A 15,684-nucleotide genomic window follows, 5' to 3' on the forward strand; every position below is an offset into this window, starting at 1 on the left:
ATATATCTATCAAGTTTCAAAAAAGAGGCTATAAAAAATTATAAATGGAATTAATGTGTGTAGTAACATTATTTTTTCCCTCTATTGCACTTTGGTTTTGTCAGCTCTGTAAGTAACCATTTTGAGGGAATTAGCATGTTCCCTTCCAGGAACTCGAGCTGCGTCGAACGCTACGGGGAACGCCCCCAGCGTGACCGCGCTCTGAACCAGAGTGTAAAAGTGTCCTATGAAAGGGCGAGACGTCATAGGCGGGTGACGTCACTGACCGGAAAGCATAAAAGCACGTGCGGTGGAGCCGGCGTTTGCTTTTTGTCATTCAGCAACCGCCTCTGTGTCTGTGTGTATTGTCCTTGCATGTTGTCAGTCTTATTTGGTGTTGTACGTCCTAAAAAAGATTCTGTTCAGCATGTCTAAGAGTGCTAAAAAGATAAAGCACTCGGGCGAGAGCAGACCGCATTTCAGACCGTGTGTTCCCCCTTGCAGACGCTACATCACTGCGGGGGATACTCACGAGCTGTGTGTGGTCTGCTTGGGAGCGAGTCATGCAGAGTCGGCTCTCGAGGGAGTCGGCTGCCCGCATTGCGAGCTTCTTTCACTGCATGCACTCCGCTCCCGGAAGGCTCTCTTTCGCGAGGGAGCCTTCGCCAGCGTTCCCCGCGGTGCTGGTCCCGCTTCCGCCGAGGCGGAGCGGCGGCTGCACTCGTGGGGTTCGCAGGTGGATCTGGTAGTGGGAAGCGAGACGGGCCAGTCCCTATCTTCTTCCCCGCCTATCAGACCCAGCGGCCGCTCTCCGGGATCGGAAGCCCGTTCTGCGGATTCTTCCCCCCCGGGGCGCGGCTCGACGCTTCTCCTCTCTTCCTCCGAGGAGGTTGAGTTGGAGAGGGTCGATGAGGTTTCGCCCCCTCTTCCGCCCCAGTATGAGGAGTTAGTGGAGGTTATAACTCGCGCGGCAGCCAAATTAAATATCAGCTGCCCCGCTGAGACGGCGGTCGAACCACAGTCTAGTAAACTCGATGAGAGATATTTGCGTGCTAGACCGCCACCTCCACGACGGAGCCTGCCGTTTTTTCCCGATCTCCACACCGAGGTGTCGAGATCGTGGGCTAAACCATTCTCGGCCCGTCTCTTCATCCCCGCCTCTGGGAATTATAGTAATGTGGCGGGGGTGAGTGAGCACGGTTATAGAGCGATGCCACGAGTGGAACAGACGCTTGCGAGCTATCTGTCCCCTCGCTCGGCATCGTCTCTAAAGGCTCCATCCTTGCCCTCCAAGCCGCTGCGTACTACTTCAGCGTTGGTGGGCAAGGGGTACGCGGCTGCAGGTCAGGCTGGTGCATGTCTGCACACTATGGCGGTGTTGCAGGCATACCAGGCCGACCTGCTAAAAGAGCTGGATGAGGGAGAGGGGTTCGGGCCCGAAGATATTACCGAACTCCGTAAAACCGCTGATCTTTCTCTCCGCGCCACCAAAGAGACCGCCCGAGCCATTGGCAGGTCTATGGCAGCACTGGTGGCTGCGGAGAGACATTTGTGGCTGACCTTGTCCGATTTACAAGATAAGGACAAGGTCCTTCTTATGGACGCCCCGCTTGCGCCTTCTGGCCTGTTCGGCGACTCCGTCAATGCGGTCGTCGACAGGTACCAGGAGGCTCGTAGACAAGCGGCGGCGTTTCAGCGGTTTCTCCCTCGCCGTTCTCCAGCTCAGGGGGCTGCTAGGCGGGAGCAGCCCTCACCGCGTACCAGCTCCTCATACAGAGAGGCACAGAAACAGAGCGTTGCTACTCGCACCCCACCGGGGTGGGGTCGTGGGGGCAAGCGTTCTGAGTCGGGGACCTCTAAGGCTAAGCCGGATCTGAGGACCGTTCTTAAGTCGAAGAGGTCCTCGGCTAAGAGGCCCTGACGGGCATGGCCCGGGGCTTTCGAGGGCACACCCCCCTGGGGCAGATCGGGTGTCCGTCTCCTCCCAGTGCCCTCGGGAGATCAGTCTGCCAACCCTGCCAGAGTTCCAGGGCGCATCTGGCTCCAGCGAGCAATACTCTCAGTTTCTTCCGCCCCGAAGTGTAGCGGAGCTGAGAAGCTCGCCACCCCTGCGGGGGTCGCTAGAGTTCCTGGTTCGGCCGTCTCCTGCCGGTTCGCCGCTTCAGGGCACCGAGCCAGCAGCTCTAGTTACATCAGAGGCCAGTCTCGAGAGACTGGTTCCCTTAGTAGACCATTTGGCAGCGTGGAAACTACTGCCAAATGTATCTCAATGGGTCCTGCGTACTGTAGAGAAAGGCTATCGTATTCAGTTCGGCGCTCCGCCACCGCCTTTCAACGGGGTGATTCCCACGTGCGTGGGCCCCCAGCAGGCTCTGATTTTGGAACAGGAAGTAAACACTCTCTTGAGGAAGGAGGCCATCGAGGTGGTCCCTCCTCACGAAAGGGAGTCCGGGTTCTACAGCCGGTACTTCATCGTTCTGAAGAAGGATGGAGGCTTGCGTCCCATTCTAGATCTGCGTCAGTTGAACCGCTCAGTCATGCGACTGAAGTTCAGGATGCTAACGATCAATCAGGTCGTGTCTCAGATCAGGTCCGAGGACTGGTTTGTGACCATAGATCTAAAAGATGCATATTTCCATGTCTCCATCCTTCCTCCTCACAGGAAGTTCCTGAGGTTTGCTTTTGGGGGGAAAGCTTACCAATTCCGGGTTCTTCCTTTTGGCCTTGCACTCTCGCCCCGCACCTTCACGAAGTGTGTGGATGCTGCTCTGGCTCCTCTGCGACTCCAGGGCATTCGCATACTCAATTATATCGACGATTGGTTGATCTTAGCTCGATCAGAGCAACTGGCAGTTCGGCATCGAGATGTCGTTCTCGCCCATATGAAGGCGCTGGGGTTAAGACTAAACGCCAAGAAAAGTGTACTTTCTCCAGTTCAGAGAACCACTTATCTAGGCGTGGTGTGGGATTCGACCACGATGCAGGCACGTTTGTCTCCTGCTCGGATCGAGTCGATCCTCACCTCGGTCAAGAGAGTGAAAGAGGGCCAGTCACTCACTGTCAAGCAGTTTCAGAAGCTGCTGGGGCTCATGGCAGCTGCGTCCAACGTGATTACTTTTGGCCTCCTGTACATGAGACCCCTACAGTGGTGGCTCAAGACCAAGGGGTTCTCCCCGAGGGGAAACCCGCTTCGCATGATCAAGGTCACGCGGCGATGCCTACGTGCCTTAGACATGTGGAGCCAAGCTTGGTTCTTGTCTCAGGGCCCGGTGCTGGGAGCCTCTTGTCGCCGCGTAATGCTAGCGACGGACGCATCCCTCACCGGTTGGGGAGTGGTCATGAGTGGCCACCCTGCCCGAGGTCTGTGGAGCGGTCGCCATCTAACGTGGCATATCAATTGTTTGGAAATGTTGGCCGTGTTTCGTGCACTCAAGCACTTTCTCCCAGACCTAAGAGATCACCATGTGTTGGTGCGCACCGACAGCACATCGGTGGTCTCTTACATCAACCACCAGGGAGGTCTGCGTTCGCGCCCCTTATACAAGCTGGCGCACCAGATCCTTGTGTGGTCCCAGGGCAAACTTCGCTCGCTCAGAGCCATTTTCATCCCTGGGTATCTCAATGTGGGAGCAGACATCCTGTCGAGGCAGGGGCCGAGGCCCGGGGAATGGATGCTTCACCCCGAGGTGGTGAAGCAGATATGGAGAATTTTTGGCCAGGCTCAGGTGGACCTCTTTGCGACTCGAGAGTCGACACAATGTCCCCTCTGGTTCTCTCTAGTTCCTCCAGCTCCTCTGGGACTGGATGCTATGGTACAGGCTTGGCCGAGGCTTCGCCTGTACGCCTTTCCCCCGATCGCTCTGCTCCCGGGAGTTCTGGCGAGAGTGCGCCAGGACGAGGTCAGCCTACTGTTGGTAGCACCGTTCTGGCCGGGCCGAGTGTGGTTCTCGGACCTGATTTCTCTCCTCGACGGCTCTCCGTGGGAGATTCCCGTCAGGAGGGATCTCCTCTCACAGGCAGGGGGCACCATCTTCCACCCCTGCCCGGAGTCATGGAAGCTGCGGGCATGGCCCCTGAGGGGGCGCAGCTCATAGCTTCCGGTCTCTCAACCGAGGTTGTGGAGACCATCCTCCAGTCCAGAGCTCCCTCTACGAGGAAACTGTATGCCCTGAAGTGGAAGCTTTTCACTTCTTGGTGCGGAGACCGCCACCTTGACCCAGTTAACTGCCCGATAGGTACAGTGCTGGAGTTCCTACAGGCTCGTTTCTCCGCAGGGGTAACTCACTCCACCCTGAAGGTTTACGTGGCGGCTTTATCGGCCTACCACGCCCTTCTTGGTGGACTCTCAGTGGGTAGACACCCCCTGGTTACACGTTTCCTCCGTGGTGCGCTGAGGCTGAGGCCTCCAGTACGATCCCGTGTCCCTACGTGGGACCTGGCTGTGGTATTAGAAGCTCTCTGTAAACCGCCTTTCGAGCCTCTCGAAGAGATCTCTGATTGCCTTCTCTCTATAAAGACCACCTTCCTATTGGCTATCTCTTCCTTAAAGAGAGTTGGGGACTTGCAGGCCCTTTCCGTGGCCCCTTCTTACCTTGACTTTGCCCCTGGCTTGGCTAAAGCTTTTCTCCACCCTCGAGCGGGTTATATTCCTAAAGTCCCCTCTTCTACCCCACGGCCGGTCGTGCTGCAGGCCTTCAGTCCTCCTCCCTTTCGGGAGCCTGACCAGCGAAAGCTTAACTGTGTGTGTCCAGTGCGAGCACTGGACACATACGTCCACAGAGCTGCCCTGTGGAGAAGGACGGACCAATTGCTAGTCTGCTTCGGTCCTCCTAAGCGGGGTCTGCCTGCATCTAAGCAGACCCTTAGCAGGTGGATAGTGGATACTATTTCTCTGGCTTATGAGTCCTCAGGTCTCCCCTCGCCTTTGGGGGTTAAGGCCCACTCTACTAGGAGTATGGCGGCCTCTAAGGCCTTTCTGGCAGGGGTCCCTATGCAAGATATTTGCGATGCTGCGGGTTGGTCCACGCCACTCACCTTTGTCCGGTTTTACGACCTTGACCTCAGGGCCACTCCCGGCTCTTCTGTTCTCTCGCCCTCGTTGTGCTCCCAGTGATACACACAGGGCAGGTATTGGAAGTCTGGTGGCGTTGGCATCTCGTTCCCCGTAGCGTTCGACGCAGCTCGAGTTCCTGGAAGGGAACGTCTCGGGTTACGTATGTAACCCTGGTTCCCTGAAGGGAACGAGACGCTGCGTCTCGAGGCCATACTTCCTGTATCCCTGCGGGCGGTTGCTTCATTCCTGGAAGCAAACGCCGGCTCCACCGCACGTGCTTTTATGCTTTCCGGTCAGTGACGTCACCCGCCTATGGCGTCTCGCCCTTTCATAGGACACTTTTACACTCTGGTTCAGAGCGCGGTCACGCTGGGGGCGTTCCCCGTAGCGTTCGACGCAGCGTCTCGTTCCCTTCAGGGAACCAGGGTTACATACGTAACCCGAGACGTTTTCCAGAATATGAGACCACCAGTGATTGGCTGTCAGAGACTCCTCCCACAAACCTCTCTTTAATAATTTCCTCTCTGTACAGCGCTTCATAAAACACCGAGAGCAGATCTACTCACACAGAGAAACATGCTGATGAAACTCTGCCTTCTCATCATTGCTTGCACATGTATGAACCTCAGATCTTTAAGGGATTCTTCTAAAGCATGTGTTTCATCTCATTTTAATAGTTTCTATCTCATTCAGGAGTCAGTGGTGCGATTGTGGTAACCCAGAATCCTCCAGTTCTCACGCTGAGTAAAGGACAGACGGCCACACTGGATTGTAATCTGGACACCGTCACTAATAGTGCTGCTCGATGGTATAAACAGATTCATGGAGGAGTTCCACAGTTTGTCTTATATTTCTACCATCCAAACAGTTCTCCTACATACGGATCCGGCTACTCCTCTCCTAAATTCAACTCAAATCACAAAACTAAATCAGATTATAGTCTGATCATCAGTAATGTGGATGTGGATGATTCTGCAGTGTATTACTGTCACACATGGGACAGCTCACAGCATGACAAAAACCTCCTCACTGCTCACATTCACTTCTGCTTTCTGCCTGCAGACTCTGTCACATTAGATACGGTAGGTTAAATTAATATAATAAAACACTGACAGAAAGCTGATTCTAACAGCAGGTGTTTCCTGTGTGTCATGACTGAAGAAAATCTCCACAGATCACTGCATCTGATAGAAGACAAACTTCAGCACTGTGTTTTTAGATCTATTCAGAAGATACATTAAAAAAAAACTCTCAAATTAATAGCATTATTATATGATCATTTCAAAATAACATTTTGACTGTGGAATTAGCAAATGATTTTGACTTTCATGTTTCTAGTGTTCAATAGACTGTTTTATCGATTATTATTATATTAATATTGAATTGATTTCTATTTGTTAATAAATTAAATCATATAATTAAAATTGTTCAGTATTCTAATTGCAAACATAGTTTGTTTTTAATAGTACTTCAAAATGGACGTAATAAATTGATGCTAAAATAATCATCTAAAACTTGTGCATACATGAGGACACAAAGCAACCAGAAAAGTTTGATTAACATGCAGTTTATTCAAATTTATAAAGCACAATAATGTACATTCAAACATAAAATGACATTCGTTCAGAAAATGTAGCAACTAATACTTTCTTTATTTTTAATAATTTCTATCCATGTTTTCTTCTACTCTATGCAAACAAACTGAATTACTCTCACATAAATCAAGAGGAGATCAAGCAGTTCAGTCGCTACAGTCAGATTTCTTGATGGTTTTTCTGGAGGTTTTTGAGGCAGCAGTCGCTTCACATGTCAGCTGTGTGTCTTTGTCCCACTCTGAGCTCTCAATGCTCAAATAACTGCTCATCTTGAACTTCTTATCAGGCTGCTGTTCAGCAGATCCAGTGAAGACGCCTTCAGTAACTGAGTTCCCGTTCACAAGCCAACGCACATCAGCTAAAGCCCCAGACATGTGATTGATCAGACACACCAGAGTGACTTTACTGGAGCTCAGCTCTTCTCTGGATGCACGGAGGATGTTCAGCTCAGGAGCAGCAGCAGCTGCATCTAAACACAAATCATAATCAACATCTGCAGACAGACCTTCATCTCCACAACTCAAATATTACAGTCTGACTATATATTTCAAACTTTATAAATCTCTAAAACTTCAAATATCAACAAATAAACAATTACTATTTTTTTGCATCATTTAATAATTTATGAAAAATGAAAGTGACGTGGCCAAGTATGGTTACCCCTACAATCCCTGCCGGACCTGAGACTCAAACTCACAACCTTTGAATTACAAGTCCGACTCTCTAACCATTAGGCCACGACTTGCCTTAAATAAATAACAATTATTTGCTCAAAGACAATCAGTTGATTTTCGTTTTGTCATTGTCAATTTAAATTGTCAAGTATCAATTTTTATTTTAGGTTAAATTGTACATGAATATATATGGCACTGTGTATATTTGAAGTGCTGGCACGTTTATGCTAGTTTTAATTATCTTTGTGTCTTCACCAGCTCGTTTTCAATGATCCTGCAGTTTGACAGATGATTGTTTAAAGTAAAATCTTCCATATAGTTTATCAGTTAATTCATAAAAGCTGCATGCTTAATAATTATAACAGAATTAACAAAACAGGTCAATTTCTCATGTGCTGTTTCACAAATAATGTACATAAATATATTTTTTTAAATAATTAAAAATATATATTTTACTAAATGTATTTATGAAATTCAAAGCTGATGCTCCTAAAAACAGAAGAACAGTCTGTTCAATACTATATACTACTAATAGCTGAATATAACATACAACTAAAACAGATAAAAGTTAAGGCTGTAGTGAAAGATTTGTTACTGGAGGCTCTGGATAAAACTGTCTGTGACTGAATTCCCACATTTAACTGTAAATAACTGAGGTAAACTAAAAAATAACGAGTTTATATATCTACAATGAGTAGACTATATGTAATACAGTGAGAAAAAATGTAATGACAGTGGAAAGATGACTTACCAGTCACAATGAGTTTTGTTCCTTGTCCGAATACCACAGTGACACATTTCATATGTTCAGCCGTACAAAAACCTCCTCAGTCTGTGAAGAGACACAAACAGAAGTGAAACACTCACTCAAGCTCAGCTGACTGTGTGCTTTACACATTTAATTGATGGAGAAATGATTCAGATTCAAACACAATCACTCTGTTTCAGTCTTCATGTTAGTTGTGTTTGACTGCTGTGTGTTAAAGTGCTTTGAAACACATCTCATATGTGGCTGTTGTTATCTGCAGGTGTCAGTGACTGGGGAGAATCCTGCTGTAGTCAATCACAGTGAATGAAGCTCATAAAGTCTCTCTGAACATGAACACATGGATCTACTGATGACGGACACTAAAGGAAAGGTTCCATACAAACCCATGGGACTTTCTGTCTTCTGAGGAGCACAAAAGGAGAAGTTTAGCAGAATGCCAGCTGCTCTTTTACATTTAATCAAAGCATAAAGTGATCAGTGACTGTCCAACTACAAACAGGGCAAAAAGCATGCAAATGCACCATAAGAGACAAATTTAATACATGAAGGTTAAGTAAAGAACTTGTGGAATATTCTTGGTTCTGTGATATGTTATTAATTCAACATGAATCTGAGATGTGAATTAGTGCTCTTTTCATCTGTAGTCTAGAAGCAGAAGTGAATGTGAGCACTGAGGACATTTTTGTCATGCTGTGAATCAGTGTGATATGTGTTCTTTAGCAGAGTTGTCCTATGTGTGACAGTAATACACTGCAGAATCATCCACATCCACATTACTGATGATCAGACTATAATCTGATTTAGATGAATGTGTTGATGCAAATTTAGGAGCAGAGAAACCAGATCCATATTCGACTGAGCTCCAATCATGATGGAATCTTAACACATGCTGAGGAACTCCTCCTGGAGTCTGTTTGTACCATCTGAAGAAGAACCAGTTACTGTCCCCAGATTACAGTCCAGTTTAGCTGTTTCTCCTTTACTGACTGTGATTAATGGACTCTGAGTCACTACAGTCACTCCACTGACACCTGCAGAATAAACACAACCTTTACATGAGATTGAGTGTCAAAGCACTTTAAATCCTCAGATCTGATGAACACTTACAGGTCAGAAGAGTGAAGAAAGCACAGGATATTGTGATCATCTTGTGATTTGGTGTTGATGTGTGAAGATGAGCAGTGCTGCAGAATAATGCTGAGATCAGATCAGAGAGAGAGACTTTAAGACAGTAAAGAGAAAGACCGCCCACCAAACACAACACACACTTCAACACGGACCAGAATGGATTAATACAGCAATTAAAAATGTATTTGTTCTTTTTTATGTGATATATTTTAATAATCGGTGGTGTAAATGGGCTCTTATAACCAGTGAATAAAACCCTTGCAGTGTGTTACAAAATGGATTAAATAAAATTACATGGAAAAAGTCAAAGACATAAAAGAGAATGTGTCATTTACATAGAACTATATACAAACTCCTGTGTGTGTGTGTGTGTGTGTGTATGTGTGTGTGTGTGTGTGTGTGTGCACCTGGTATTCATCACGTCCTGGGGACCAAATGTCCCCACAAGGATAGTAATACCAGTAAATCTTAATCTTGTGGGGACATTTTTTGGTCCCCATGAGGAAACAAGCTTATAAATCATACAGCATAAAGTTTTTTGAAAATCTAAAAATGCAGCATGTTTCCTGTGAGGGCTAAGTTTAGGTGTAGGGTTGGTGTAGGGCAATAGCACATACAGATTGTACAGTATAAAAACCATTATGCCTATGGGATGTCCCCATAAAACATGGAAACCCAACATGTGTGTGTGTGTGTGTGTGTGTGTGTGTGTGTGTGTGATTGACTATAGTCAATATACAATATGTATACATTGTTTAGGTGTATAATAACATGGGTATTACAGCATAAACATAGTATATATGGAAACTTCCTGTGTAAACCAAATGGTTTAAAACACACAAAGTGTCTGGTGTGAGGTGTAGATTTGGGGGTAGTGTTAGGGAAAGGGGATTGAAAATACAGTTTGTGCGGTATAAAAACCTTTATGCCTATACAGGGCCGGATTATCCATAGACGGGATTAGGCGAGTATACCCTGGGTCACCAGCCAATAGGGGGGCACCAAGTGATTAAGATAATTACTAGACCGTTCAAATATTTTCAATGTTTTGTAGCCTATATATTATTTTGCTGGAAGAGATTCAGGTGCATAGAAAATGAACAGTTAATGATACAATATATACAGAGAGAATATCAAATATATGCATGCATATAAAGAATTACGATTGGGTCAGATCACAGTGTATTTGTCCCCTCCCCCCAGTCAGAGTCCAGCATGTTTATTCACAAATGGATAGGCAAATGGTAAATTTTAAAAAAGAGAAAATATCACAACACATAGCCAGGGCTCTAGAATTCTCTATATCACTTAGAGAATTTGTGATTAAACTAACATTGATTTTGTAGGAATTATGAAATTTTGAAATATGATTGTTTTTCCCCCATATGTGAAATAACCCAGAATATTAAACCAGTGTCATGCACCGTTAGGATGAAGTGATTGGCTGAAGTCTGATCCTCCCTCTTTCAGAGTTTCTCTTCTCTATATGAGTTTCTCAGTCTCTCTGATTCTCTTCATCTCTCCTCTAAACTCAATCTGCTCATCGGTCGAGATGCTGATAATATTCTACTGCGTTATTCTCTCTCTTCTGTCATGTAAGTTACACATTTCACATGTTGTTTTCTCAGGGATGTCAAGGCTGATGAAACTGATTTTATTTACTGTAATTATTTTACAGCTGTCAGATGTGCAAAAGTGGTGACACAGAAACCTCCAATACTGACAGAAGAAAAAGGGAGATCTGTGACTATGGACTGTAACATTGAAAAGGACGAGAATAAATATGTCTTCTGGTATAAACAGATTCCAAGCACAGCTCCTCAGTTTGTGTTGAGATACTATCATTCTCACAGCGCCCCTGATAAATATGGAGATGGTTTTACCTCCAGCCGCTTCACATCTAAAGCTCGGTCAAATATTGACTATCAGCTGATCATCAGTAATGTGGATGTGGATGATTCTGCAGTGTATTACTGTAACACATGGGACGGCTCTGTTAATGAGGGGGTCTCACAGTGATTCACAGCATGACAAAAACCTCCTCACTGCTCACATTCACTTCTGCTTTAACACACGTCGCATGGTCTTGAATTCATTATACAATACGGACAGTTTTTGCAGTTGATTGCTGTACACTTCATGAATATATATTTAAATCACACACACATGTGTGGAAGCCAATAGTGATGAACCAGCCACCTGGAGGCATGCTGGAATGGATGTATTTATTTTGTTTAATAATTATTTACTTAATTCATGTATAATTGAAACAGTAAAAGGAATGTTTTGATGGATACATGTATAAATTTACTTTGGATGTTTGTTTTCTATATTCTATATTAAGGAAATATTTAGCATCTCAAAAAAGGAAAAGAAAAGATGTGCACCAAATAAATATTTCATCTATAGTGGACGCAGTGAGCTGTGACTCTGCTATACTGTACAAACTTTATATTCTATCCCCTAAAAAATGTCCCACAAGGAACAAAAAAACAAGATTTTGCTAAAATTGTGGGCACATTTTGTCAACACAACGTAGAGTTTGCCTGGATCACGCACACACACACACACACACATGCAGGTATTCCTATCATTATGGGGATATAGGGGATATAGGTCCGGATTGAGAACACAGTGTAGTGCCCTAGGGTGACCACATTTGAAGTGCCCCTGTCAGGATCCTGGACTGTTTTGTTGTGTTTTTGCTCCTCATGTGTTCCCTGTGACCCAGTTTCTCCCCAGTTGCCTTCCCATTACAAGGTAATATCTGACTCCTTAAAGTGGGCAGTTTTTGGTATTTTGTTTTGTAATGGCTTTTTTTTCTAATTTTATTAAGAGTGTGTCATTATGTCAAATTCAAAAATCTATATCTATAAGCTTTTCAAAAAATTCTAATTAACAAATAAAATAAGAAACCAATCAAAAGAAATCGATATTAACAAAATTTGTTTCCACTACTTGTTATGTTGATATTACTCGAGTAATGTATCGCAGTCGCAGACATTATTTTGATGAATGCAATGTTAATCAGAATCCACTCACTGCTCAAAATACTGGAGTTATGTTCATTACTAAATTATGCAAGCTCACAAACCCTCTTGTTATAATAACAAACAAAGTGTAGACAGGGTGTAAATAAGAAATTGGTTGTGCAGTGTAGAGAGCTTCATTGATTATAATGAACAGCTTTTAGTGACAGCTTTTAAAGATTATTAAGGGAATTTGCAAATGTGATATTAAATTACAACAGTTCAATACAATAAGTTAATATCAAGTGGTGTACATTGTATGACTTTAACAATGCCTGACTTTGCTCTATTTCGTAAAGGAAAATAGTTTCAAGCAGTCACAGCTGAGCCGCTGCGCATCTCCCTTTATGAATGAATCTAGCGAGTCAGTGATTCAATAAAGACAGTCACTTGCTTAGTTCCTGAATGAATCAGCAGTTCAAACGAATCAAATGAATGAATGATTCGGTGATAAAATCGTGACTTGAAGCCGCCACCTGCTGGCAGTTTTATTTTTATTTTTAAAATGTAATTTCAGTTATTTAAATAATTTCAATCAAACAGTAGCTCTATATTCAAAATGTTATATTTAAAACATTAATCTCACAACATTGTTATGAATTTAAAACATCCAGGCCACCTCTGAGAGCCTCTGTAAATGTCTGTAAATTTACCTACATGCCACTTTTGTGTTCTTCTGTGCCACCTTTGTAGTGGAAACTAATTTTGTTAATATCGATTTCTTTTGATTGGTAACTTCTTATTCTTATTCTACCTATTTTATTTTTTAATTAGAAATTTTTGAAAAGCTTATAGATATAGATTTTTGAATTTGACATAATGACACACTCTTAATAAAATTAGTAAAAAAAAAAAAATTAAAAAAAAAAAAAAACTGCCCACTTTAAGGAATCAAATATTACGTTGTAATGGGAAGGAAAATTTTTGTTATTGATCTTACTTCAAATGTGGTCACCCTAGGGCACTACACTGTGTTAATCCGGGCCTGTGCCTATGTCCCCATAATGATAGGAATACCTGCGTGTGTGTGTGTGTGTGTGTGTGTGTGTGTGTGTGTGTGTGTGTGTGTGTGTGTGTGTGTGTGTGTGCGTGATCCAGGCAAACTCTACGTTTTGTTGACAAAATGTGCCCACAATTTTAGCAAAATCTTGAATTTTTGGACCTTGTGGGACATTTTTTAGGGGATAGAATATAAAGTTTGTACAGTATAGCAGAGTCACAGCTCACTGCGTCCACTATAGAAGAAATACTTCTTTGGTGCACATCTTTTCTTTTCCTTTTTTGAGATGCTAAATAATTCCTTTATATTGTATATAGAAAACAAACATCCAAAGTAAATTTACACATGTATCCATCAAAACATTCCTTTTGCTGTTTAAATTTTACATTAATTTTTCCTCTTAAGTAAATAATTCTTAAACAAAATAAATACATCCATTCCAGCATGCCTCCAGGTGGCTGGTTCATCACTACAGGCTTCCACACATGTGTGTGTGATTTAAATATATATTCATGAAGTGTACAGCAATCATGGCACAACTGTAAAAACTGTCCGTATGTGATGTGTGTTAAAGCAGAAGTGAATGTGAGCAGTGAGGAGGTTTTTGTCATGCTGTGAATCACTGTGAGACCACCTCACTAACAGAGCTGTCCCATGTGTTACAGTAATACACTGCAGAATCATCCACATCCACATTACTGATGATCAGCTGATAGTCAATATTTGACCGAGCTTTAGATGTGAAGCGGCTGGAGGTAAAACCATCTCCATATTTGTTAGGGGCGCTGTGAGAATGATAGTATCTCAACACAAACTGAGGAGCTGTGCTTGGAATCTGTTTATACCAGTTGACATATTGGCCCTCGTCCTTTTCAATGTTACAGTCCATAGTCACAGATCTCCCTTTTTCTTCTGTCAGTATTGGAGGTTTCTGTGTCACCACTTTTGCACATCTGACAGCTGTAAAAAAATAAAAAATAAAACATAAAAATCAATCAGTTTCATCAGCCTTGACATCCCTGAGAAAACAACATGTGAAATGTGTAACTTACATGACAGAAGAGAGAGAATAACGCAGTAGAATATTATCAGCATCTCGACCGATGAGCAGATTGAGTTTAGAGGAGAGATGAAGAGAATCAGAGAGACTGAGAAACTCATATAGAGAAGAGAAACTCTGAAAGAGGGAGGATCAGACTTCAGCCAATCACTTCATCCTAACGGTGCATGACACTGGTTTAATATAGTTATTTCACATATGGGGGAAAAATCATAATGTTTTCATCATTCCTACTAAATGAATGTTAGTTTAATTATATAGTGATATAGAGAATTAAATGTATAATAGTTACTACTAATGTTAAATTTGCACAAATATTAACAAATAACAAAAGTAAACAAATAACAAATATTAAAGCATGACAAATCAAAGCATCTTTTATAGTTTCAAATGATGCTGCTGAAATAAATATTCAAATAAATATTTGTCATTGAATTATTCAAACTTACACTGTTAAAAATAAAATTATTTAGAAGATTTATTGGCATCTGTGTTTCCAGGAAAAACCTTTAACATCCATGAATTTTTTCCATTCCACAAAAAGTTCTTATAGTGGAAAAAGGTTCTTATAGCACATTTATTTATTTTTCAGAATGGTTCTTCTATGGCATTTCTGTGAAAACCCCCTTTTGAACACCATTAAACTCCAGAGCACCTGCAGGCCTGTAAGACCATAAATTATGAGAACAGAGAAACCTCACAATTTGCATACAACTATAAATGTCACTGAGAAAGATCTTTGATCTGATTGTGAAGGACAGGATGTAGCTGCACATGTAAGGAACGCTCAGGTTCATGTTTACTATAATACAGTATAAAGTGTAATGTGCACATGTAGGTAACCTGCAACATTTGTCAAAAACATCAGTAGCCTATACTGGTTACTGCATGGAACACTTTACCACAATGCAATGCACTTACAGTAACTAGGCTACAGTTTTGTCTTCCTGGTTTGCTGTAATACAGCATTAGTCAAACTTAACTTTATCTTGATTAGATTTGTTTGAAGGTTATATTCAAATAGCTGTTAGAGCATGTGTGTGACGAATGAACCAAGTAATATTTTTATTTCCAAGAGTATAACAACACTAACTGACTTACAATATGCAATATGATGGTTTAGATGAAAACAGTGTATCATACAACAGTTTAAAACACTTAACCTGTAAAAATTTACACTTTTTCATACACTGTTTAAAAAAGTGGATGGCAGTATGCAGTGCCTAGCAACATTGCTACCGGTTCTCATACTGTTTTAACAATAATAGATATTATACAGAATTTTCTGCTTAGTTTCCGCCAACTAATTACTTTAGGAGCCAGACACTAGAGGGCGCCAATCACTTAAAGAATAATGATTCATGACGCACGGAGACTTTTATTGTGTAAACAGCGTC

The 15,684-nt window shown here is 43.2% G+C and overlaps 1 protein-coding gene and 1 gene segment (V, D, J or C); one reads left to right on the forward strand and one right to left on the reverse strand.

The window, feature by feature from the left end:
* Window positions 1-4,933: 4,933 nt before the first annotated feature.
* LOC306868064 (uncharacterized protein) lies at window positions 4,934-11,217 on the forward strand (the record flags this gene model as incomplete). Its single annotated transcript, XM_079414056.1, has 4 exons — window positions 4,934-4,994; window positions 5,726-6,114; window positions 10,649-10,793; window positions 10,877-11,217. The coding sequence occupies 4 exons, from the start codon at window positions 4,934-4,936 to the stop codon at window positions 11,215-11,217; spliced, it is 936 nt and encodes a 311-aa protein (XP_079270182.1).
* Window positions 6,591-9,259, reverse strand: LOC306860498 (Ig lambda chain C region-like). The segment is given in 3 exons: window positions 9,178-9,259; window positions 8,053-9,101; window positions 6,591-7,096 (listed from the first exon to the last, which is right to left on the reverse strand).
* Window positions 11,218-15,684: the final 4,467 nt, after the last annotated feature.

This window comes from Barbus barbus, assembly GCF_936440315.1.
Source record: "Barbus barbus genome assembly, chromosome: 4".
NCBI classification, from domain to species: Eukaryota; Metazoa; Chordata; class Actinopteri; order Cypriniformes; family Cyprinidae; genus Barbus; species Barbus barbus.